This window comes from Penicillium cataractarum (genome assembly GCF_028827025.1).
Source record: "Penicillium cataractarum strain IBT 29864 chromosome Unknown utg000002l, whole genome shotgun sequence".
Classification (NCBI taxonomy): domain Eukaryota; kingdom Fungi; phylum Ascomycota; class Eurotiomycetes; order Eurotiales; family Aspergillaceae; genus Penicillium; species Penicillium cataractarum.
Window position 1 is genome coordinate 270,562 of NW_026622738.1, and position 24,662 is coordinate 295,223.

Sequence of the window (24,662 nt, forward strand, 5' to 3'; positions counted from 1 at the left end):
TTATCAAGCTTGAAATAAATGTCAGCCTCACATTAAAAAGGCAGTACGTGCAATTCTCTCCTCGGTGTCGAGAGGGGGATATCATCTATGTACAAGCTAAGAACGGACAGAAAAGAAGAAACCTTCGGCTCAAAATAATATCGACACGAAATGTAGCAAGATGAATTTCACATCACAGGCAGTTGACGAAATTCAGGCGGGGGTCGTAAAATCACAGGAGTTAACATCTCATGCCACACTCATGACGGGGACTCATTGTTTGTGGGCGGAGCTCGTCGTCCCCATCCACTGAAGAAACCACCACCGCCAGCGCCGACGTTACTGGAAGTTCCAGGCGTTTTGACAGGCTCGGTTGTGGACTTCGAGATGCTTGCTTGAGACGGTGAATGACCAAAGAAGGAATGGCGATTTTCGAGATTCGCACCAGACTGGGAATGGGGTTTACTGATCATCTTTCGCAATGACTCCAGTTTCCCCTTGACCTCCTCAAGCTCCTGCTTGGCGACGGCTTCGGCAGTCTTGGCGTTGACCAATTCGAGTAGGAGAGTATCTTCGGCAGCAGGTTTTTGGTTCTCGGTAGCCAGCACGTTCTGAAGACCCAAGCTACTTGAACGCTTGTTGAAGGTCGGGGTCTTGTGCGAGTTGGTCCGAACCAGTCTCAGTTCACGGAGGCCCCCGGTGGGAGAGGCCGTCTCGGAATCTGCGGACATGGCGCCAGGCTCGGGTGGGGTTGATGATTCGGGCATTTTGAGTGCACGGAGTTCCTTGTTAAGTCGCTCGAGTCGTTGCCGGTCACGGTATCCGTCTTGAATTCGGCTGCGAGCTTCGCGCAATTGCTCTTTGAGTGACGTGTTCTCCTTCTCAAAATCGTCCATCCGGCGTGTCAGGTCTAGACAACGGCTTGCTTCCACCTCGTGCATTTCCTTCCACCGGGTCATATCGTCGTGAAGCTGGTGTTTGGTTTGTGAGATTGAACCAGGCTTGGTTTCGCTGGCTGCAAAGCGAGCTCGCGCTTTCGAGACCAATTCCTCGGGTTGTGATTCGGCTGGCTGCTCTTGGACGTATTTGAGCATTTCCTTTGCCACCGAGTGGTCTTCTTCGCGTTCCTCGCGTTCCTGCTGGAGTTCCCGCGTCAAATCCGCTTGTTGACGTTGGAGGTCACTCAATGCCATCAACAGATCCTCGATCTGTGTGTGGAGATCGCGGTCTTTATGGTGAGTTGACATGTTGGATTTGCGTGACTTCTGATCACTGTTTATCGCCGCTGACAGCTCAGTGGGAGCGGTGCTCGCGTCAGATGTCGACTCCACAGAGTTCAGTGTGGAGGTCAAGCTCTGTTTGGAGGTAGAGCGACGAATAGTGCTGTGTGGACGCGAAGGGCTGGCGTTTGGGTTGAGGGACTTGACAGAGTTGTGAGAATTGGAGCCTGCCCAAAGTCGACCGAGGAACCGAGATGCTGCAGCTTGCATCTGTGGGAATGAGATTCCAGTAGGTACGCCCTGGGACTGGTTGTAGCTGACTTCAAGGGCCTGGAGACTTTCGTTGGTGACGAGAGAGGTGAGAGAAACAAAGTCATTGACGAGATCATCTGCGTTGAACGCGTATCTGGAGAAGTTTGTCAGTTGTGTTATCACGAGATGACGTAGCGGGGTATCGATATCGATAAGGATAGACTCACGTATCCCACAAACTGCGAGACAGCAGTAACTGCATGACGTCCTCAAACTCAGTACAGGCCAAGATGCGTTTCTCATTGCGCTGCATCAGAGACAATGCCACGCGCATCAGAGTTTCACAAGCACCCTCCAGGAATATGACATCGTAAATTCGAAGAAGCATTGGCAACGGACAAGCCACTGCAAAGAAAGACAAGAACCACTGCGAAACATACACCGGCTCGACATTCAACAGCTCCAGGTGCTGGAACAGTTCGGGGCGATGTCGTGCCAGGAGGTTTTGGAATTGGTAGACATGAAGGTGAAGGCCTGACAGATCCGGAAGATAGCAGGTCCGAAGGTTATAATGCTCCATCAATCTGATCATTGCAGTCAGTATTCAATCTCAAGGGCTTCTTTCGCTGGAGATATTACCGAACAAGCACACAGAAGGCCTCTGCATCGGACATGTGCATCAACAACGGGCCAACAACAAAGCCCAGACCCTGACAGTAGCCAATCTTGGCATCATACAAGCTGAAGCATCTCAACACTCGAGCCAGCATTTGCTGGCCCTCGCCGTTGGGATCACGGAACATCTCCACATTAGGAAAACTGCGACCGATATCCTTGCCAATCAGACCGTCATATGGGCTGCTTTCACCAGACAATCGCTGGAACTCTTCAATCAGTGTTGGATCACGAGCGCCCGCCAGACTAGGCCACACCACTCCTCTAAGCGGTGGAGGAACACCCTGTTGGATCTTATTAGAAGTCAGAGTAGGCAGTCGCTGGGCCGTCTGCGGGTAATCTGCCACCAAGGCAGCCCAGAACTCTAGCTCGGTCATCGGAGGTGGTTGGAGCTGCGAGTAGCGCAGCTCCGATCGCGTAGGCTCATTGATCAATTTCTTAATCTGAACGAGAGATTGTGAACGGGATTGTCGCTGGTGTCGCTGGATGCGGGGGGCATTGGACAGGCCCGATTTGGGGTTAGTAGCGAGCGCATTATTCTCTTGCTCCAGACGAGCGAGCAGTAGAGCGGTTGACTAGATTCACGAGCGAAAGTGTCAATCTCACATTCCACGGGTTGCACCGCACGGTCCACGAGGGGGGAATGGGTCTGGCCTGTCAACCTACATCGTCCGATCCCTCTCCGCGTGGCTCTCTTTCCTCCGTTCGATCTAGATTCTCCCAATCCACCACCTCATTATCGGCCTCTTCTCCTGTTTGCGCGGCGTTCGCATGTCTTGGTTCCGCTGAAGTTGGGGTTGGGGGCTCGTCCACGGGGGTGGGGGTGTATCTTGCGGCATCGAGGAGCACCATGGGGCCAAAGGACTCGGTCTTGCTCTTGATGGCTTCCGACTCATGGGTCGCCAGGACGGGGGTCGGAGGGATGTCGAGAGTACGCCAGTCCGGTTGGGTGTGCTCTGAATTGGACTGGATATCGGACAGGGAGACTGTCACCATGGAATCATGGTTAGGGGCATGGGGCATGCCCGGCGATGCGGGTTCGAAGCTATCCATTGCTGCTGCAAGTGGACAGGGACTTCCCTTTAGGGAGGTATGATCGAGGATGTGACCGAGGGTAAATCAGACTCTGTGGGGAAGACGTGCAACGAGAAGTTCAAAAGATATGCAAGACCAGCTTCATCTCTGAGAGAGGAGGCAAAAGAGATCAGCTTCGGCGCAGTGGCGACGAGGGGAACCCAGGAACGCAACGCACCTGGAGGTGATCCAGCACCATCAAGGATCGCAATTATGCTTTTTCTTGTCGCAACAGGCAGGGGAAAGGGCGAAAGGCTGGCGAGAAAGAAAAAGGGAGAGGAAGTGGAATATCCACACTATTTCGCTAGCCCCTTTAGTGTTTCCCCTCCAGGAGTCTCGGCCCCCCGTCGATCGCTCATACACCGACTGTCTGACGGGCACTATGAATAAGTGATAATCATTTTTAATATTGAAGGACTAGTCCTTTTGTGATCTTGGCATTTTACATCAGAAAGGAGAAGAGGATTTGTATTGTTGGCCTTATCATGAAGGTGAGTCCCCTATTTAGTTCCTACGCGCCTCGCGACCCTCCGATCACCGTTCCATGGGAGAAGTCCGGAGTAACGGAGAACCGTAGGACTATGATGACATCGGCGGGTTCGTGTTTTATTACCTCTCTCTCTCCAGGAGTTCACTCTTGTAGGGGATAGATGAGACCGTTTACTTCCTTAATAGACTCGGTAATACTCCCGTCGTAAGGGCTTCCACTTGGAGAGTAAAATCTCCTGCAGGTACCACAGCCAAATTACTCTGATTCTTCTGATTGGAGGGGTCCTGGACGGGATAAGGGTATGTATGGTATTCTGAATACCACATGATCTACTTGGGTAATCTATCTTCCTTTTTATTGGTCAAGTGGTGAGGAACCTACCAATCATTGGTCAACCATCGAGGGGCAGCTGTGAAACATCGTTACATACCCCCTTGACAGCCAAGTTTCATCTTTGGCGCAGACGGCCTATCAAGGAGTGCAAGTCCCTCTCTATTGTGCACGACAAATTAGCACTATGAATATTCCATTAATTGTAAAGACCAAGGGTGCAATAGCCAAACTCCCTGCCACCATCACTACACAACTCCCCGTCTCTCGAGGTCGGTCCTGTCTCGGTGGATCTCTCCGTTGGCCCATGCGGTCCGTCACCGGGTATAACCTCCGAAGCGTCAGAGGTTGTCTCAAAAATGGGTCTTGCTAGTTGACTGTCCGAATTATTCCTAGGGTCACGTCAAGAGGACAGAGGATTTTCAGTGACGGACACTAGTCTATTCTTCCATACTTGTACAGCTACATCTTTACATAGGTCCCGTTCCCCATTCTATATACCTACATAGCTCACAACTAAAGGCCTTCCCAACTCTTTTACTCTCTCCAGAGTTTCCACGCCGAGGGGGCATTTATGACTCACCTCTCATCAAATCATCGCGGTGTCACGGTCGCTTGTAATTAGCGGGGCAAAGGGGATGCAAGGGTTAGAGATAGGGTCTCATCGCCTGCCGCGCGCCATTATGCGCCTACTTTTCGTGGCAATATATCTGTACCTGGATGGCCTTAAAATGCGAGATACCCTCTTGAGTCTTAGGTACGTAGGTAAGTGCGGACACAATTGTCTGGAAATTAAATCCTGAGATCCCTATGCTCGATGTGGTGAGTTGTGTCTGGGTTTTAAGCGCGCAATTTATAAATCCATCTACGAGTGACTTCATGAATGGTACCTGTAGATACAGCCTTAACCAGGCAGGTGAACAGACCACAGAGTAGATGAGCTCCTTAGAAAAGCGCCTGCTTTCCATTCAACATTAACTATGCTTAATAAGCGCGATAACTCAGTTCTCATCTTCTCCATTACCATCTGGTACGATCTCTCCGGCGTGGAATCCTCGTAATATCTAACCAACATTCAAGAGAATTAACGGGCATTAGTAGTCGGACAAAGATGAGCTCAAGAGCAGTGTAGGCCTTGATCGGCGAAGAACCGAAGAGCTGTGCATTGACAGACGCTTACTGCGCTCAAAGAAAGCGAGGGGTGAGTTGACGCGGTTCTAATTTTATCTAACAATGCACGATTTTCATTGACTTCGTCACTCGAGTCAGATCCCCGCTTTCTATCTCTTTGTCGTCACTTCCAAATTACTCTGGCAGAACGACGTTTCAAAGTATCGGCATTCTTCCGTCGATATTTTAATCTGCTAATATCATAATTGCCTGAGGCTCACATCTACTTCTACTGTGACGGCTGCGGTAAGGATCATGATACAAGCGTGGTTTAATTCTCTAATGGTTCGTTGATTGCCAGTGACGCGCTTGCTTAATGGTTTGTTTAGAAATTGCCTATTTCGATCATCAGCGGGGCAGGCGGTGAGGAAGAATGATGATCCGAGTGGCCACATCGGTCACCGCCTGAGTAGCGCTGGCAGTCGCGTTTCATGCAAAACAAAGAATCAAAGAACTCGTCCCCTCCTTCACCAATCCCTCCCAGCACCGCCATGCTGGCTTTCTAATCCATTCCCGACATTCTTTCATCTTCTTCCTGACTTCCTGGGCTTTATTGACCCGGCCATTCCCTCGTTTGCAGGCCTGAATCCGATCTTCTCGGTTTTTCAGCGCCACTCCCTCGACCCTCGATCTCACCATGGACGACTCAATCATTGACGATGACTCCATCTTTAACATCAGTGATGATGATAACTCAGAGTTTGAGCCCGAAAAGCCTGCCCCGGTCAGTCCAACTCATCGCACGACTCTTCAGTGCATGTCACTGACTTCGTCGCTTCGCCAGAAAACCAAGGCCAAGCCAGCTCCTAAGAAGGCCGCAGCCAAACCCGCAGCCAAGAAGGCGACTACAGTGAAGCCCAAAGCCAAGACGGCTGCGGCCAAGAAGAAGGCCAAGGCTGATACCGAAGACGAAATGTCCGACGCTCACATGTCCGATGACGATGCCGACTCCCTGCTCTCCCAGACTCCTCCCAAGGCGAAGAAGGCCGCTGCTCCCAAGAGGGCCGGCTCGAAGCCTCTAGCTGATGTGGAAAACGAGTCCTTTGGGGGAGATGGCACCTCCGAGCCCCCCAAGGAGAAAGGCAGCGCGTCAGAGAAGTACCAGAAAGTGAGTTTCGCGCGATAGTATTCTGCCGTGAGGTTTCATTTGCTAATTATGATGGATTTGCTAGCTTACACAACTCGAACACATTACCAAACGTCCCGATACATACATTGGCTCGGTCGAACGTACGACTCAACACATGTGGGTTTACAACTCCGAATCAGAGTCCATGGAGTTCCGCCCTGTGTCCTACGTTCCCGGTCTGTACAAGATCTTCGATGAGATCGTTGTCAACGCCGCCGATAATAAGCAGAACGACAAGAACATGAACGAAATCCGAGTGACAATCAGCCGTGAGCAGGGTGAAATCAGCGTCTGGAACAACGGACGTGGTATCCCCATTGAAATCCACTCCAAGGAGCAAATCTACGTTCCCGAACTCATCTTCGGCCACCTTTTGACCTCGTCCAACTATGATGATGCCCAGCAGAAGGTGACTGGTGGTCGTAACGGTTTCGGTGCCAAGCTTTGCAACGTTTTCTCCACCGAGTTCTCCATTGAGACCCAGGATTCGCGCCAGAAGAAGAAGTACAAACAGACCTGGACGGAAAACATGACCAAGATGGGCAAGGCAAAGATCACCGAGGCCAAGGGCGATGACTACACCAAGGTCACGTTCAAGCCTGATTTTGCCAGGTTCGGTATGGAGGGCATTGACGATGATTTTGAGGCCCTCGTGAAGCGCCGAATCTACGACTTGGCGGGTACAGCTGGCGTTGCTGTCAAGCTGAATGGTACTCGTGTTCCCATTCGCAATTTCCGCAAATACATGGAGATGTACACCAAGGCTATCCGCAAGGAGCGTGGCGATGAAGGCCCCGCTCCCAAGGATGAGATCATCACCTGTAGCCCCGATCCTCGTTGGGAGATTGGTTTTGCTGTTTCGGATGGTGCTTTCCAGCAGGTCTCGTTCGTCAACTCCATCGCCACCACATCCGGTGGTACTCACGTCAACTACATTGCCGACCAGATTTGTAATCGCTTGGCCGAACAGGTGAAGAAGAAGAACAAGACTGGTGCTACTCTGAAGCCGGCTCAGATTCGAAACCACATCTTCATCTTTGTGAATGCTCTTATTGTCAACCCGGCTTTCAACTCGCAGACGAAGGAGCAGTTGACTACCAAAACTAGTCAGTTTGGTAGCAAGTGTGTTCTTGAGGAAGACTTCTACAAGAAAGTCCTCAAGACTGATGTAATGTCTAATATCCTGCACTTTGCCGCCCAAAAGGCAGACCAGATCCTGAAGAAAGGTGATGGCGGTCGTCGCACGCGTATGAACAACCCCAAGCTGGTCGAAGCTAACAAGGCCGGTACCCGTGAGGGCCATCACTGCACCCTGATCCTCACTGAGGGTGACTCCGCCAAGGGTTTGGCTATGGCTGGCCGTGCGGTCGTTGGTCCCGATCTTTTCGGTGTTTTCCCTCTCCGTGGAAAGCTGCTCAACGTCCGTGATGCTTCGTTCGATCAAATTTCCAAGAACCAGGAGATTCAGAACATCAAGAACTTCATCGGACTGCAACACAAGAAGGAGTACACTGAAACGAAGGGTCTCCGATATGGTCACCTCATGATCATGACTGATCAGGATCATGACGGTAGTCACATCAAGGGTCTGCTCATCAATTTCCTCCAGGCACAGTTCCCCAGCTTGCTGAAGATCCCCGAGTTCTTGATTGAGTTCATCACTCCTATCATCAAGGTCTGGAAGGGTGACCCCAAGAACCCGTCCAAATCGCGGTCCTTCTTCACTATGCCTGAATATGAGGCGTGGAAGGAAGAACACAAGGATGAGCGAGGATGGGACCACAAGTACTACAAGGGTCTGGGAACCAGTTCCACGGAAGATGCCCAGATTTACTTCCGCGATCTCGATCGCCACTTGAAGGAGTTCCATACCATGCAGGACCACGAGGCCGCCCTTATCGAGCTTGCTTTCTCGAAGAAGAAGGCTGACGAACGAAAGGAGTGGCTGCGCCAATTCAAGCCCGGCACCTACCTTGATCACTCCATGGCGAAGATCTCCTACACGGACTTCATCAACAAGGAGTTGATTCTGTTCAGCATGGCTGACAACCAGCGATCTATCCCATCCGTAGTCGATGGTTTGAAGCCTGGTCAGCGCAAGGTCTTGTATACTTGTTTCCGCCGTAACCTGAAGAAAGATATGAAGGTCGTCGAGTTGGCAGGTCTTGTTTCTGGAATGACCGCCTACCAGCATGGTGATACCTCGCTCCAGCAGACTATTGTCGGCCTGGCTCAGACTTTCGTCGGTTCAAACAACATCAACACTCTGGAACCCAGTGGTAACTTTGGTAGTCGACTCCAAGGTGGTGGTGACTGTGCCAGTGCTCGTTACATTTACACTCGGCTGTCACCCTTTGCCCGAAGGGTTTTCCATCAAGCCGACGACCCGCTTCTGGCCTACAATGAGGATGATGGCAAGAAGATTGAGCCCGAAACTTACATGCCCGTCGTGCCTATGATTTTGATCAACGGTGCTGATGGTATCGGAACTGGTTGGAGTTCTTCTATCCCCAATTACAACCCGGAGGACATTGTGGCGAACTTGAACCGCCTGATGGATGGCCAGGATACTGTTCCAATGCAACCATGGTTCCGTGGATTCACTGGTGAGGTGGTGGACCTGGGCGGTGATCGCTTCAAGTTCAGCGGTATCATCAAGGAGACTGGTGACAAGGAGGTTGAGATCACCGAGTTGCCCATCCGTACCTGGACTCAGGACTTCAAGGACAAGTTGGAGGATATCATCAAGGCCGAGAAGGTGCCTTCTTTTATCAAGGACTACAAGGACTACAACACTCACAGCAAGGTCCATTTCGTAATCCAGCTTGATGAGAAGAACATGAAGGCCACCACCTCGGAGGGCTTGGAGGAGAAGTTCAAGCTTTCCAAGACAATCGCAACCAGTAACTTGGTTGCCTTTGATCCTGAGGGCCGCATCACAAAGTACGCTACCGTCGATGACATTCTCAAGGAGTTCTTCGCCGTGCGCCTCAAGTACTACGAGCGACGCAAGCAGCACCAGCTCTCCGAGCTCCAGAAGGATCTCGAGAAGCTGAGCAACCAAGCTCGCTTCATCATGATGATCATTGAGGGCACTCTGGTCATTTCCAAGAAGAAGAAGTCCGTCTTGGTCCTCGAGCTGAAGGAGAAGGGCTTCAAGCCGATCGCCAAGATTGCCGACGCTGCCAAATTGGGCGAGGACGAACCTGCGATGGAAGACACCGAGGAGGTCGGCGACAAGGATGTCGAAGTGCTTTCCAGCTCGTACGATTACCTTCTCGGCATGCCCATGTGGTCGCTCACCCAGGAGCGTGTCGAGAGACTCCGTCGCCAGATTGGTGACGTCGAGATAGATATTGATGCTCTGATCAAGTTGTCCAAGGAGGATATCTGGAAGAAGGACCTCGAGGAGTTCATCAACGAGTGGCGCTTCCAGCTTGAGGATGAGGAGCGTCGTCTGCGCAAGGCGCAGAACATGGGCCGCCGGGCTTCGTCTAAGCTCATGACCGGTGGAGGTCGTGGCGCCGCTGCCGCACGTAAGCGCAAGGCTGCTACTGGAGATGACCCTGATGATGCAGACTTTGCGGCACCAAAGGCAAAGAAGACGGCTGCAGCCAAGAAGAAAGAACAGCCGGTCAACAGCCTGGCTAACTTCCTCAACAAGACAGCGTCCAAGGAGCCTACACCAAGCGGTGACGGAGCTGGTGGTTCTGATGACGACTTTGATATGGAAATTCTGCCTAAGAAGAGCCGTACTGCGGCAAGTACCGCGGCAAAACCAAAGCCCAAGCCCGCGCCTAAGACAGAGGACGATGACTTCGATCTTGAGGAAGTCCCTGTAACTGGGTCTTCCCGTGCGTCAGTCCAACCTGCCGCCGATCCTATGGATCTTGACGACGAGGAACCTGCTCCAAAGGCGAAGCCGGCAGCCAAGCGCGGACCCAAGCCGAAGGCAAAGCCTGCTGACGATTCCGATGATGACTTCCTTGAGATCGCGCGGGCGTCATCCAAGCAGGCAGCCCCGACTGGTCGCGCTCGCAAGCCTGTCAAGTACACCGCAATTAGTGACTCTGACAGCGACAATGGGGATGACATGCTGGGCGACGTGAGTCAGATGGTCAAGGGTATTGGCGGCGATGATTCGAACGCTAAACCTTTGATCTCGGAGCGCTCTCGTGCCGGCAGCAGTGCCAGCCTCATGGCTCCGAGCAAGTCCAAGGTCAACGAGTTTGATCCAGACGAGACCGACTACAGCAAGCTCGTGCCGCAGAACTCTCCGCGTCGCTCAATTCAGGTCAAGCCCAAGGATGTCTCGAGGATTGAGGACGATGACGATGAGGAAGAGGAGGATGAGACACCTGCCAAGCCCGCGCCGAAGACCAAGGCTGCCCCTAAGAAGGCTGCTGCTGCTGCTGCTCCCAAGGCTCGTGGTCGCCCAAAGAAGGACGCCGCGCCTACCCTTTCTCCCGCTGCAAAGGGATATGCCTCTAAGTTGGCCAAGACCAGCAAGGCCTCCAAGAAGGCCGCAGATGACGACTTCTCCGAGGACGACATCGACGCCATGGCCAACGACATTCTCGATTCCCCAGCGGGCAAAATGGACATCTCGGATGACGAGCCCGCTCCTCGACGTGCGGCCGCCATCCGTCCCTCTCGTCGTACCGCTGCGGCGACCAAGAAGAGCTATGTGATTGAGGAAGATAGCGATGAGGAGGAATCGGCTGATGATTTTGAGGAGGATGAGAGTGACTAGATGACACCTCATCGGGTGTCGCGGTGCATTGTTTCCCTTAGAGGGATTTGATATTCGCCTTTCTTTCGTATTTTCTTGGATTCGGATTTCTTTATCCCCCTGTGTTTTTAGTCTACATCTTTTTTGTGTTGGTCAGGCAGAGCCGATCAGTTTTTGCAAGATGCGAATTTGAATCTTTCTTTTATTTCAATCAGAAGCTTGTAATCTGGGAAATAGTTTAGCCTCTTTCTATTCAATCTCGCGTACACCATTGGAAGATGATGGTTTGGATGTCACTCTTTTGAGCCGTAGCTTCCTTCTATGGTAGTTGTACTTTCCTTGGGATCAGCTATAATCCAAAGGAGCCTACCTCAATATCATCACCAAACCTAGATCAAGGACTACGACTGTCTTCATCAAAGACAAATGACATGAGATTCAAACAATGGCTAGAACAAAAACCACCACAAAATACAATCTACAAATCCACACAGTCCAGCGCCAAACTCCAGAAACTCATTCCCTTCACCCATCAACGCCGTCCAGTCTAACCAAACACCCATCTCGATGCAAAACACAGCTCCTACTCAACTTGGGACATAATCAGTTCTTATCACAGGGAAGCACGTCGTCTTTTCTTGTCAGCGGAACCGATCCTTCCCAATAGAGGACCAAACGTAGCCTCCTCCATGATCTCATCACCATCTTCATCCTTGGACGAAGCCCGTTGCATATGCATATGAAGCAAAGCATGGGCAGCCTTAACTTCCTTGGCAAAACGGGCAGGACGACCACCTTCATGGCCATGCTTGGCCTTAACAGAGCGGGAGGGATTCTTCTTAAGCCCGGCCTTTCCACGGGCAAGGTCACTGCTTGACAGACGTCTTGGTTCGCGGTATTCCTCATCCCCTTCATCTTCGGACAGGGACTCATCATCCGAAGATGTCAGCTCTGATTCATCGGGTTCCGAGTCCCCGTCAGCAGAGGCGCGCTCGCTTCCCCAGCGAATCGGGACGATGGGCTTAGAGCGAACATCCAGCCGCGAGGTTGAGGAAAACTCTGTCTCCGAGTCACTTGCCTCAGCTGCAGTGGTCATGACTCTCTTCCGGCGCTCGGAGGCCTCAGTGAGAAAGTCGTACGGCGTACGAGATACGGGGTGCGAGCTGGGAGGTCTGTTGATAGGGAGGAAGCCTCTGTGCGTGGGACTCTGCGGGGAACCACAGTAAGGCTCGGAGGATGAGCCTCGAGCACTGCTGATACTATCCGCGTAGCTGCGTCTAGCGTACTTGGACTGCTGCAGCTGGGGAGCTCGCATATCTTGGGAAGAATAGTCTACCTGCTTCCCCGTTGGTTGGGAATGGAAAGAGGTAGTAGACATCTCGTCGTAGGCCCGGGGCTCGAGGAGGCGATAGCGACGGGCGGTTTCGGCAGCTTCATTGACAATGGAGGGATCGATTACCATTCGACCAAAGCTGATTCGGTTTGTGGGGGGGATACACATCTCGGGGAAGTCGAGGCCGAAGAGGGGTGTGAGAAGGAAGCGGATATCCCAGCAAAAGGTAGCGGCAATACCTTTGGCGGCTTCGAAGGGCATCCAATAGCCTGAAAAGAGTGGACCAGGATTAGTATTCACATTAAAGAATGAGTTGGACATCTCGTGGATCTTACCTTGAGCTGCAAGTGCTCCTCCAGTGATGCTGTGACTGATTTCGCGTAGACCGTTGTTGTTATTAAGCACCTTTCCGGGGGTTGTCTATCGTCACGACGTTAGTATATGCCTCGTGTTTAATATGTACAAGCAGAGAACATACCTTGGAGTAGCCGAGGCACTTGAACAGATGAGTGGTGCGAACCAGTCCGATATTGTAGTCCCAAGTCACTGTCCACGGCTCCGAGTCGACGTCCTTCCTCTGGAAGGTGTACTGGAACACTGTAGATAGTGACGTGTCAGTATCCGAGTTAATCCACAAGGGCCAGTTTCAAGATGAACTCACAATGGAAGCTATCCCGACCAGTCCTTTCGCGGAAGGTTTTCTTGTCGCTCTGGTATGGGATATGGCGTGGGAAATCCGCAATGTTGCCGTAGGGTTTTAAATCGGCATTCTTATGCTCCTCTTCCAGAAACTTGGTCCGTTCCTCATGAGGAGGATATCGAACCTGTCCTTGAACTGGACCGGGACGAAAGACGGCACCATCCTTGGCTACCTTTGGTTTTCTTGGGCGCTCGGAATAGGGAGGGCTCGTGGTTGCTGATCGTGAGGCCGGCATGATGACGCCCAAGCGGCCTTGAGTCACCTCAGGGAGCGGGTTGAGCAAATCTCGAATGGAGCCCATGAATAAGTGGCAACGAGTCTTGGAGGTTTTAAAATGGGAGTAATGAGAAGGGAAGTATTCGAAGAGTTGGTAGATGCAGAGAAAGGGTCACAAGGAAACAGAAGGCAGAGGGTAGTCGGGTTGGGGGAAAGTATCGAGAAGAAGAGGGGAAAAGAACAAGTAGAAGTAAGAATTCGTAGAGTCGGCAGAAAAGCAATCCTCGTGTGGAACAAGAGGCGTTTTCCAGAAGACTTCAGAAGCGAGACCTGGATATCCACTCTCAATGGGGGAGGATTCTGAAGCATCAAGCAAGACAGTCGGCTTTGTTGAGAGGTTTGTTCCACCCTGTGCTGATTCTGCGTGTATATCTGTTTTACCAAGTCGAATAGGGTGATTACAGTTTTATGTTTGTCTGTTTGAGCTTGTATACAGCCCGCGACGTGATGTGTTTTGATATTTAGGAGTGATAGTGGTATAGGGAGAACCATAGGGACTAGAGGCAGGAGAATACGGAATAAAGAAGATATTAAGAGGAATAAGAAGAGCCTCAAAAACAAAATATTAACTAAAGAGATCTTCTGGATAAGGAAGGAGCGTGTAGCGGTGTAAATCAGGAAACAGCGAGTCTCCCATCGTGGCTTCCTCGGGGATGACTTCAACTTCTCCTCTCCTCCATCATCATCACGAGGTCACTGGAGTCGGACGAGTCTCGTCAACTGAGGCCCGTTCTCAGGAGATCTTCAATCTGGACTGACCGCCATGCTGTGTGCATGTTGTCACCGATGACCGCCATTGATACTCCCAAGGAAAGAAACCAGAAGAGCAAGTAACTGGGCAAAGAAGCACCCCAGGTCACTCAGTATGAAACCCATGTTTCTAAGCTTCGAGGCCTTACCGGATGCACCACCGCTGTGGGTACCCCACGACCTGCAAGGCCAAAGGCGGAAGAGTCCAATGGGCTGTCTGCTGCCTCTAAGGACTCCGTTTGGAACCATGTGGAGATGCTGTGCGTTGTGGAGGTGAAGCTGGCCACCGCTTCCTCCGGGATATCGATGCATGCAAACAGGCAGTTGCAGTAGTCTGTAGTATTAGCGGTATAGTAAAGAGATCCATCCTACTATCGACACCGTCTGGCTGACTGCTCTAATTCAACAAACAGGAAGTTGATCTTCACGATGAAAGCTTTACTATACTGGAATCATCCTCAGGACTAGCTCTTGATGCTATACAGACTGGCTGACTGGTTGACTAGATACCAAGTGGACTGGTGGATCCATCAGACAATTAAGATGGCTGTCACAGCACCAATCAAACCCCGAATGTCTTCAAAAGCGTCGATCCGGGCATCAAAGAGGCCTGAGACCCACGGAAAGCTGCAGGACCAACTTCTTCCTTGTATAACGGGAACCGACATACACCTGTGGGCGAGTCCTTTTCAACCTAGCAGAGCTTGTCCCTGAGATAAACTTCTGACCAGATTCAAAGATCAAAGATGTCAGTCCGTGTGAGGAGATAAAGAAGAATGCCATGCGATTCATCCTCTCACAAACGTCTTCCTACAATTTGCCCGGGACTGCTTCTTTCAAAAGCGTCTTTCTTCCGGGTTTGAAACATTGACGTATACGAGAGACATGCGTCTCGGCTACCGCCAGCTTCCATGGACAAAGGATGTACCCAAGACGTATTCCGAGGAGACCGCCCTTTGAGCCCTGTATCGAGTTTGACATCAAGGGAGAAAATCTCAGATTACTTTGCCTCCCAATAGGTGCCACACTACTCGGGAGAAAGTTCCAGAGAACATTCCATGCATGCTTCTTTGCAGAGTTGCGACACGTTGGTGGCGGCAAGAAACTCCCATATTCTTTCGATTATACTCCGAACTCAGGTGAATGCCACACTGACTCTCCGCTCCGGTCCATTCTTTAACATTTCCCCGTTGTCCTCACTTTGGTCCATGCAGATTTAGGATAAAATTTTAGTTCCAAAGTCAATTCTGCCATATTCCACTGCATAAACGGTGTTGATGTTCTAATATTCCACAATTGCGTGGTCTATCAGCGTCAAGGACAAATTCCAGAGCAGAACAGTCAATTTCATCATCACAACTAGTCCAGCCCAGGCTACTCATACTCATAGAATCGGTCAGGCAGCTCTATGTTCAGTCTCCAGCCCAACTATACGAGTCTGAGACTAATAGCAACATAGTACGGAGGCCAGGATCCCAATGTCTAAGACAGCCCAGCGACAAGGACTACATCTATTGGATCCCAAGGAGCGGCAAAGGGGACTCTGTGTGATGCTCCGTGGTATATCATGTTTTGACTCTGATGAGCTTCTGGAAAAGGGGTAGTTAAAAAGGAGGTCTTTGGGCCGTTGCTACAAGGGCTCGGGCCTTGAAGGTGCATACTCTTGAGTACCTCGAAGGCCAAAGGTACTCATATCTTAGACAGAAGAGGGTTTGTTTTCCGCATACTTCTGTTTTTTGAACAATAGCAGAGAAGGCGATCGTTCTGGAAATTAAAATAAAGCTAGAATTATGTACCTCAAGAAACCCACAAACTAATGGAGTCTGAGTCCAAGAAATTGCAGATATTCACACCATACCGATCACGAACGAGTCCGTCAACCCTCGAGCACACCACCTTCAACACAAATCTAGAAACAGACCACAGATCACCAGCAAGTCTAGACCTTAACCCTCCAAGCCCGATTTAAACACTCCTAACACTCAATCCAATACACAGAACCATCCCTAAACTCTAACATATACCACACAGCCTACCGTACAACATCTCACATCCGGGGTAGCCACCACCAAAGAATGAGGGGAAGGTTACAACCACTCTTGAAAGACGATTCCACACCAAGTCACGACCAAGAAACGGACAGTATCCCGCGAGGACGAGAGGACAACGGATCCGACTTCGGCTCCGGCTCCAGCCCGAATCGCGATGCGGAGAAATTGGAGACATGACAGTCTAAGATGAAACTCAACGGTCACCTCGCCTCGCCTCGCACGACGCGGGGGTAGATCGTTACTCGTTACTCATACGGGAGCGCAAAGTACCTATCAGGGCGTGCGCGGCCGCAGGTTCGAAGACGACTGTTGCCCGAGTTGGTCGAGTCGAGGGCTTAAGCGCGGGTGTTGTACCCTACCACAAGGCCATCCAATGCGCTAATAATATGGTTCATTCTTTGATAAAAGGGCGGCGGACACTCGTACAGGACACAAGACTAGCTTTGAGGGGTGGAGATGGGGTGGCTCAGAGGGCTCAAGGACCGGAATGTTGCATTGGGAATTGGATCGAGAGCTACAGTAGAGATTAGGATGGGAGGCAAACGTGAGAATCATGGAATTATTCATAGGACAATTGCATTAGAACAATATGAACCCGAAACGATGTAAACAATACGATGCGGGTGTGAATGTAAAGAAAGCGGAATAGACAGAATAAGGGTAAGAGGGTAAGAACAGTGGAGAAACGAAGTAAAAAGAAGAAGAAGACAAGAAAGCACAGACATGAACATCACTTCATCGTCTGGACATTTCCACAGGAATTTTTGAAGAAGTGGTCCGTCCGTCATCGGGACGAGGGAAGTGCTGGAGCCCAATATACATTCATCCCAGCAATACCCGGGGAGCAAATGAAAGAGCCTCACCACCAAATCTGCATGTCGTCAAAAACGTATCCACCAAAGGGGGAAGAAAAAGTGGTCCCCAAGGAGGCGTCCATCCTCATTGAAATGATCGTGATCGACAACCGATCAAGCCTAGAAAGAGGGCTTGCTCATTTACAGAGCCAGAAGAGGCTCCTTCTCCGCGGGAGCAGGGGCCGGCTCAGAGGTCTCTACCGTCTCAACGGTCTCAACCGGCTGCGCAATGGGCTCGACCTTAGGGGCTTCGGGGAAGTCCTCGGTCTTGATTGTGGGCTCAGCGACGGGCTCGGTCTTGACGGGGGTGGGGACCTTGGTCATCTCGGGGGAAGCAGAGCGGCGGCCAATGTACTCCTGGGCCTTGTGGCTGTACTCGCCCACGTACTGCTTCATGACACCGGTGGCGTGGGAGGTACGCTCTCCGGCAAGGTCCTTGAGCTGGTTGGTCTGGGAGCAGATAATCTCCTGCAGGTTGGTAATCTGCTCATCAATAATCTCGCGGTTGCTGATGTACACGAGAGGTCCGAGGTAAGCCACGGTCACGGAGATGACGGCCAGACCCCAAATAGGAACGAAACGGACGAGCCAGTAGCCAGTGAAGGCAGCAGTGAAAGCCTAGAAGAATCAATCAGATATTCCCCTCGTACTCGTCCATGACACATCATAGGATTAACATACGGCAATGGTGTGAACGACATTCTCGGCGAACAAAATGCGCTGGAACTCGATCAAGAAGAAGTCCAACAGCTGGGAAAGGTCTTCCAGGATAACCTCCTGGGTCTCCTTGGGAATAGTGTAGTAACGGCGAGGGCGGAAGGAGCTGGCGATGCCTTGCTTGAGGATGACTTGGCCGGCGATCTCAACGAGAGCGGTCACTGTGAAAACAAAAATGGGTCAGTCGTCTCCCATCGGATACCCACGGGTCACGCGACCAACTCACATCCCAGCGACATATACAGGAACTTGAAGGCCCAGCGGAGAAGGGGCAGATAACGGGCGGCGAAAATGAAGCCAATCACGGTAGCATAGGAAACGGCGGTCGCACGAGGTTGTTCCCACTGTCAAGATAGAGAGGAGGGGTTAGCAAAGAAAAAAAATAGGGGATCATCACAAAATAATGGGACTCGAGACGACTCACGCTCAACAGGCTATACAACAGCGAGTGGTAGGCTACACGAGAATCAGTATCCTCTCCAACTCCATTTGTCTGCATCAATCCCTAGCAGTTATCACGTACGGGTCAATGGCTGGCCATTGGTGGTGGTAGTGGAAGGGGTGACTCGGGAGTTCTTCAGGTCGCGGAACTCGTTGGAGGTCTTGGAAGCCTCTGCCTTGAGGTTATCGACAACGGGGCCTAGAAAAAGCAAGCATTAGACGGATATGGTCAGGCCACAACAGAGCTCCCTGTAAACCGGAACCCGGGAGGGTTCACAACTATACCCTTTGTAACGGCATCGGTAAGGCCTAGACTCGGGAGAATCCAGGGTCAGTCGTTATGGTCTTTGGAAGCTTTCGGAGAAACGAAAGAATGACGAGGAGGGGAATCACTGCATGAAACATACTAGTCAGCACCACTCTGCAGCAGAAGTCGGGAGGAGTCGGTTGTCTAGGAACGTACCTTACTGCCCGTGTTAGGGTAGCTCACATCACCAGAGTCGGCCATGATGAAATCGGTTCAAGTTGACAGGGGAGAGTGCGGGATGAAGATAGAGAAGGTAAAAAGGAATCAAGGCTTTCAAAGATCAGTATTTGAAGGGAGGTGGTGGGAAGAGAGAAAAAAAAAGGAACGATAAGGGCAGGGTGGGCGGAATTGTTTTGGGTGTGATGCGACTGCCGATTGTCATGTGCGGTCGCCAAGGCTGGAACCTTGCCGACCAAACTGATGATGTCAATTGCCTCTTGCTTGTTTTCCAAGTAACTATATACTGGTCAGTAGCTAATAGACAGGAATCTGAATAAGTTCTTGCAAGCTAGCGGGCTCAGTCCTTCCTTCTAGAGTTCCCCTGGCTACTCAGGAAGCTGATCCCATCCCGGTCTTGCCTTATCTCGTCATAATTTGTCCAAGCACCAAACAATCTCCGTCATCCTCCGCCGACATTAGCATATCTGCCTAGCCAGGATTGATTATAAGTACTCTGGACAGCTTGCATTAAGCCCCGCCCGATGAATCATTCTATTTTTACTTAGTTAGTCAGTGATCGAATCATAATCTCCTACCATAACCAGGGAAATGGGTACCTCGCATAGCTATGTCGATGCTGGAGCGTGGCATGGTCAAGGCAGGTACACGTCGGTACAATGGTTGGAGCTACTACCCCATCATTACCACCCATATTGGATATGTTAATAATTTGGCTGCAAATAGTCATGCCCATGATGAAACCTGTTTCCTCCTTATTCTTATCAATAACGATTCTTTCGAGGTGGATAGAACCAGACAATCGGCTATACTTCGTCGGGCGCACGGGCCAATGGTTAATCACGTGAGTCCGCACCACCACGCGTTTCCCCGTTGGGATGTCTGTTTTGATCTCGAAACCACCTTCATTCTCCACAAACTCCAAATATCCACCACCACCACCACCACCTTCAACCCCTGACTGCCAATTTCAATGGGTTGTCTCTACCGCTAGAATTATCTCCCACTTGCGCTTTTTCTTATTTTATATTGCGCCATTCAACCTTTTTTGACCCCGCTGCCCGCAGCGCGTTGTTTACATCATGGCCGCCGCTGGCGCAAGGGCTCAGAAGCCCGTCGGCTCCGCCGCATGGATCGCCGCAGAGAAGGAAAACATGGCGGATCTGGTTGAGCAGGAGCTGGAGGAAGTGGAATACCCAGTCCGCCATGAAATGGACTGGCTAAATGAACATATGGCTGAGATCTTCTCAAAGGGCCAAGCGTGAGTCGCAACCGCTCGATCTCGCGGGCATTAGCCTCATTGCTCACTGTCTGCGCAGAAATTTTACAGATGTGTTTAAGACGCCGGGAAAGATGAGAGGCAAGACACCGCGGACGGCGCGGAAGCGGAATGTGGAAGAGAACCGAGTGGTTAGTTGCTCTGGATTTACTGTGACGAAGAATATCGTGGTGAAGCTAACCTCCCTTCCTCAGCCACTAAGCGAGATCTTCTCGTCCGCTCACAAAACTGTGGAAAACAAGGCAGCTCCCAGTCCCAGTCCTTTCATTCATCGTATCGTATCGAAAACCAATGCGACAGCAACTACATCCGCATCCGCAGCTTCCCCCGCCATCTCTCGCTCTAAGACATTGGAAAAGGCCTCGCAACCACAATACCCGGACCTCACCCAGAATTTGAACTCTTTCTCCCAGTACAACACGGACTCGGGGTATCATGGAATGCAGGACGATGATGAAATGATCCTGCCGGATACACAGCCAAACACCCAGACGTCCACGCAGCCGTTCGAGGCAGACGAGCATGCCGTATTGAGCCCTCAAGTGGATGTCTCGATTGACCAGCAACCAACAGAGGATTCTTTCCACTCAGCGCAAGAGAATGTTCGTTTGCGTGGGGAAACCGTTGAGCCGGTGAACATTGATCCGACCCCAGCAAAGGAACGAATTACACGCCCCGCAGGGTCGGTTTCTAAGGCTCCGGAACCAGAAATGGACTCGACGCCCAAGGCTCGGATGCAGCCTAAGTCTAAGATTGCCACGGCTGCTAAAAAGCGGCAAGAAAGCCCAGTGGCTCAACAAGTAAAGGAAAAGACAATGGATGACGAACCCTTGTCAAAGGCTGAAGCTTCTCCGGAGGTCTCAAGAGCCAAGGAGCAAAACCTTGGAAGCCCGGACGTGGAAATGGAAGAGGCAGTCAACGATACAATTCTCGACGACAACTTTGATGATATTGGGTCTCCATCCGATGGCTCCACTCCAGAACGATTCCCGATGCGGAAGAGCAGCTTGAACTTTGCATCCTTGCCAGCGCGAGAGCCTCTGAAACCCCCGCGACGCTCCCGCACATCTCATATTGACCTTCAGAAGTTGAGCAGTACTGGCCGCCCTAGTCTGCTAGGCAAGCAATCGGGAGGGCGCAGGATGACTCAAGAAGCGGCAGAGGATGAAATGGCCGACGCCGGTACAAAGGATCTAGAGAACGCGAAGGATGCGGAAGACACTATGGACGTGGATCAGGTCAGCAAGATCCACAACCAGAAGTCGACGCAGAGCCTTCATGATAGGATTAGTATGCTCGGGAAGCTTCAGCCATCCCGACCCAAAAAGTCAATGGCATCGATGGCTGGCCTGTCTGCTGGTCAGGTGCCATACCCAGAGCTTCCTGCAGCCAAGCCTGAATCAAAGCCGGAACCTCCGAGTCAGAAGGAACGTCCAATTCCTACCCAGGAGCCAGACGAAATGGACGTGGATGACTGGATCAGGCCTCTGAGTTCGCCACAGCGTCTCGATCTCACAAAGAGCAAAACCACAGACGTGATGGAGAAGCTCTTCGACGTTGAACAATCCACAAGTAAAACGGTTGGAATGAATGCTCGGGAGCAACAGTCTACTGAACCGGAACGTCCCAAGTCATCATACTCTATATTCTCCTCGCCACGCCCACATGGTCACCACAAAACTGCTTCTGTGTCGAACATTGCATCAGAAGCTTCGACCACTCCTACTGGATCTCCTCGGCGCTTTGATGGACCCCCTCAGTGCGTCCAAGATGAGATTGCAATCTATAATGAAGTCCGCCAAGGGCTTGTTCACAAGCACTGGTGGCTCAACAAGACTCGAGACTTCTTCTCCCGAACAGCCGCGTCTTCGGCCCCAGGAACAAGCTAGTGCAGTTGCAGAAACCAAGGAAGATCAGCGCGAATCTCAGCCTCGCCAGATCTCTAGCCCCCCACGGCAAGAAGGCCGTCGAACGCGGAGCTCCACGGAGAGAGAGGAGAAGCGTCGACAAAAGGAACGAGATGATCGAGAGCGAGAGGAAGAGGAAATTCGACAGGAGAAAGCTCGCGAAAAGGAAAAGCAGCGAGCAATGCAACTCAAGGCAATGCAAGACAAGTCCTCTGTTGAGCCAGAAGAGAGACCAGGCAATACGGCCCAACGGTCAATGCAGCCGTCACGGCAGCAATCCCGTGAGCCAGAGTCTGCTCACGATGGGTCGCGGTTCGGCCTTCCCCAGCCGAAGCAAACCGATCGACGCCCCAAGCCACCCACCCGCGAGCCAGCCCAAAAGCCCAACCCGCGGCCAGTTTCTATCCGTGTCGGAAGCACACTCTCGCGTCCGATGCCCATACCTTCCTCCATGACTTCCAATAGCCAGGAGCCTGCTGCACCCGCTGCCGCTCCGGTTCCTGCTTCAAAAACAGCCTCTTTGAAAAAGAAGGGTAGCAACCAATCTCTGCACACGTCTTCTTCAGCGAGCAGCTTCAAGAGCTCTGTCTCGAGTCAAACGCAGGCACAGCGGAAGAAGAAAGAGCAAGAAGAGCGTGAAGTCCGTCGAAAAGAGGAGCAGAGAAAGGAAGAGCAGAAACGCGAGGCAGACAGGAGACGAGCTTTACAGAAACAGCAAGAGGAGGAGGCTCGGCGTCAAGCTGAGGCCGAGCGAGAACGCGCCGCTCAAGAGGATCCCAAGAAGAGTGCCCACATGCGGGCAATCGAGAGGCGACGACAGGAGAATAACGCTCGGAAACACGTGCGCCAGGGTAGTCAGCAGGTGGTCAGCGAGGTAAGTCTCTCTTAACCGGCATCATCGCTGGCAGGTTCTTACTAAATACTCGCAGGCTCCCCCACTCCAGCACGAGAGGCCTGCATCACAAGCTGCTCAACGGAATGACTTGGGTGCGACAAGGCCAGCATCGCGCTTGGGCTACGGTCGAACCATCAACCCACCAGCACCGAACCCCGCCAAGCCGCCCAAGAGAAATATGGATGAAGAAGCGGGCTATCGGTCTGCAGTCACTAATCCTAGTAATGCCCAACCTTCTGGTGAGGCCAAGCGACGCAAGACTGAGGATGAGCATAACCCTATGCAGCCCGTGCGACCTACTATGGCACCTCCTATCCGTCAGTCAAATATTCGCAAGGTAAGCTCAACGTGTTCCCTGCAGGTCGACAATTTGCATGTGTATTCTAATGAACTTGCGAAGCAGCCTTCTATGTTTGGAGGACAGCCTGGCTCTTCCATCTTCAAAACTGGCCAGCCTCAACGACCCGCTCACCCATCGGAGTTGGCCAAGTATAGCAACAACAAGATTCCATTCGCGGAACCTAACCACGCGCCACCCCCAGCTGTACAGAAGCCTGCCGCGCCTGGCTCTGCTCAGCGACCTCCACCTGTGGCTAAGCCATCGCCGAAGTACCCAAGTGGTGAAAGCATCCACCTCCCAGAAATCGCCACGGACAGCGAAGATGAGGATGACTCGGACTCCGAGATGTTCCCAGTACCCAAGTGGGCTCAACCTAAGGAACTGGAGGGTCTATTGCGACAGCAGGACGGAATGGAAGTTGACTCCATTTTCGGTCCCATTGCGCCGTTCTCCCTGGAAGAGACCTTCAAAGCCGACAAGAAGATCAAGAAATACCGTGACCGCACCAGTAGCGCCAACTGGAACGGCCCAGACGGTCTCACCCAGGAGGAGATTCGCAAAGATCGTATCGAGCGGCAAAAGCTGCGACTCAATGGTGGTTGGTCATTCCAGCAATAAGCCATTGTGTAGTTTATGGACGGCTGAGGCATTATTGTGTTATATCGAATACCGGCGATTGGGGAGTAATTTTGCAACTGGATCGGTGTTTTTGGTGTTTTCGGTCTTGGGATGGGTTTATCTATTTGGCGTTATTTTACATTCTTAGTCAATTGTGAGACATGGGAAGCATCCATCGGTCTGCATATGGTTATCAATTGGATATGTTGAATTATTCCATCATGAAAGGCTTCCCCGGTATCTGTATCTAAGCCTAGATGGTTTAGACGCGCCCGTGCTGGCTCGAGATCCTCCCGGGTAGAGGGCTTCATATCTTGTTAATGAGCTGAGCATTAACATACTTAATTTGTTTTTCCCTCATATACCACTAAATACAGAACCTAGACATGAACCAGCATCATTGGTCTAGTGGTAGAATTCGTCGTTGCCATCGACGAGGCCCGTGTTCGATTCACGGATGATGCACACCTCTTCTTTTTGGATTTTTGTTGTTTAGCGGCTATTTTTAATTTATCAGTTATTATTCTACAGTGTGGTGCTTTCCAATTGATTCCACTAGGCATTCGACATTTCTTTTTAGCGTGCTTGCTGCGTGAGTACATGGATCGTCCGGCGTACAATATATATCCTGTTCGGGAACGTCAACCTCGACGGCAGTGGAAAGTTTAATCGCCCTGCTTTAATAGGAATTTAATTACTTGCTAGTTATCGGCTATGTTTGTAGGTAGGTACCTAGTAAACCGGATAGGTGCTGACCATGAGAGCAAGACCTACCCCTCGGATAGCTGTTATCAAGATGCCCTAGGTACATAGAGGACCTCACTCACGGATTACCTCCAAGATACTCGCTATGGAAGCAGCTATCTACCTAAACATGACACACCATGTGTCAATATATCAAACTAATCAGACCAAAATCCAATCAAAGAATCAGTCCAAACACAAATGTATTTTAGGCCCAAAGCC

The 24,662-nt window shown here is 51.3% G+C and overlaps 6 protein-coding genes across 6 annotated transcripts; 3 read left to right on the forward strand and 3 right to left on the reverse strand.

Annotated features, from left to right (window-relative positions):
• Positions 1-239: 239 nt before the first annotated feature.
• N7496_002162 (putative GTPase activating protein (Evi5)) lies at positions 240-3,179 on the reverse strand (the record flags this gene model as incomplete). Its single annotated transcript, XM_056695093.1, has 4 exons — positions 240-1,605; positions 1,679-2,035; positions 2,091-2,701; positions 2,793-3,179. The coding sequence occupies 4 exons, from the start codon at positions 3,177-3,179 to the stop codon at positions 240-242; spliced, it is 2,721 nt and encodes a 906-aa protein (XP_056557305.1).
• Positions 3,180-5,827: 2,648 nt separating this feature from the next.
• On the forward strand, positions 5,828-11,072 carry N7496_002163 (DNA topoisomerase 2; the record flags this gene model as incomplete). Its single annotated transcript, XM_056695094.1, has 3 exons — positions 5,828-5,914; positions 5,975-6,298; positions 6,363-11,072. 3 exons carry the CDS (start codon positions 5,828-5,830, stop codon positions 11,070-11,072), a joined length of 5,121 nt encoding a protein of 1,706 aa, XP_056557306.1.
• A 592-nt stretch (positions 11,073-11,664) lies between these two features.
• N7496_002164 (uncharacterized protein) lies at positions 11,665-13,385 on the reverse strand (the record flags this gene model as incomplete). The annotated part of the gene is made up of 3 exons (XM_056695095.1): positions 11,665-12,804; positions 12,863-12,981; positions 13,046-13,385. The coding sequence occupies 3 exons, from the start codon at positions 13,383-13,385 to the stop codon at positions 11,665-11,667; spliced, it is 1,599 nt and encodes a 532-aa protein (XP_056557307.1).
• A 3,771-nt stretch (positions 13,386-17,156) lies between these two features.
• On the reverse strand, positions 17,157-18,681 carry N7496_002165 (uncharacterized protein; the record flags this gene model as incomplete). Its single annotated transcript, XM_056695096.1, has 6 exons — positions 17,157-17,633; positions 17,697-17,893; positions 17,959-18,076; positions 18,157-18,188; positions 18,256-18,372; positions 18,642-18,681. The coding sequence occupies 6 exons, from the start codon at positions 18,679-18,681 to the stop codon at positions 17,157-17,159; spliced, it is 981 nt and encodes a 326-aa protein (XP_056557308.1).
• A 1,058-nt stretch (positions 18,682-19,739) lies between these two features.
• On the forward strand, positions 19,740-23,696 carry N7496_002166 (uncharacterized protein; the record flags this gene model as incomplete). Its single annotated transcript, XM_056695097.1, has 5 exons — positions 19,740-19,918; positions 19,977-21,699; positions 21,731-22,717; positions 22,773-23,075; positions 23,100-23,696. The coding sequence occupies 5 exons, from the start codon at positions 19,740-19,742 to the stop codon at positions 23,694-23,696; spliced, it is 3,789 nt and encodes a 1,262-aa protein (XP_056557309.1).
• A 221-nt stretch (positions 23,697-23,917) lies between these two features.
• On the forward strand, positions 23,918-24,365 carry N7496_002167 (uncharacterized protein; the record flags this gene model as incomplete). Its single annotated transcript, XM_056695098.1, has 2 exons — positions 23,918-23,933; positions 24,106-24,365. 2 exons carry the CDS (start codon positions 23,918-23,920, stop codon positions 24,363-24,365), a joined length of 276 nt encoding a protein of 91 aa, XP_056557310.1.
• Between the last annotated feature and the right edge of the window lie 297 nt (positions 24,366-24,662).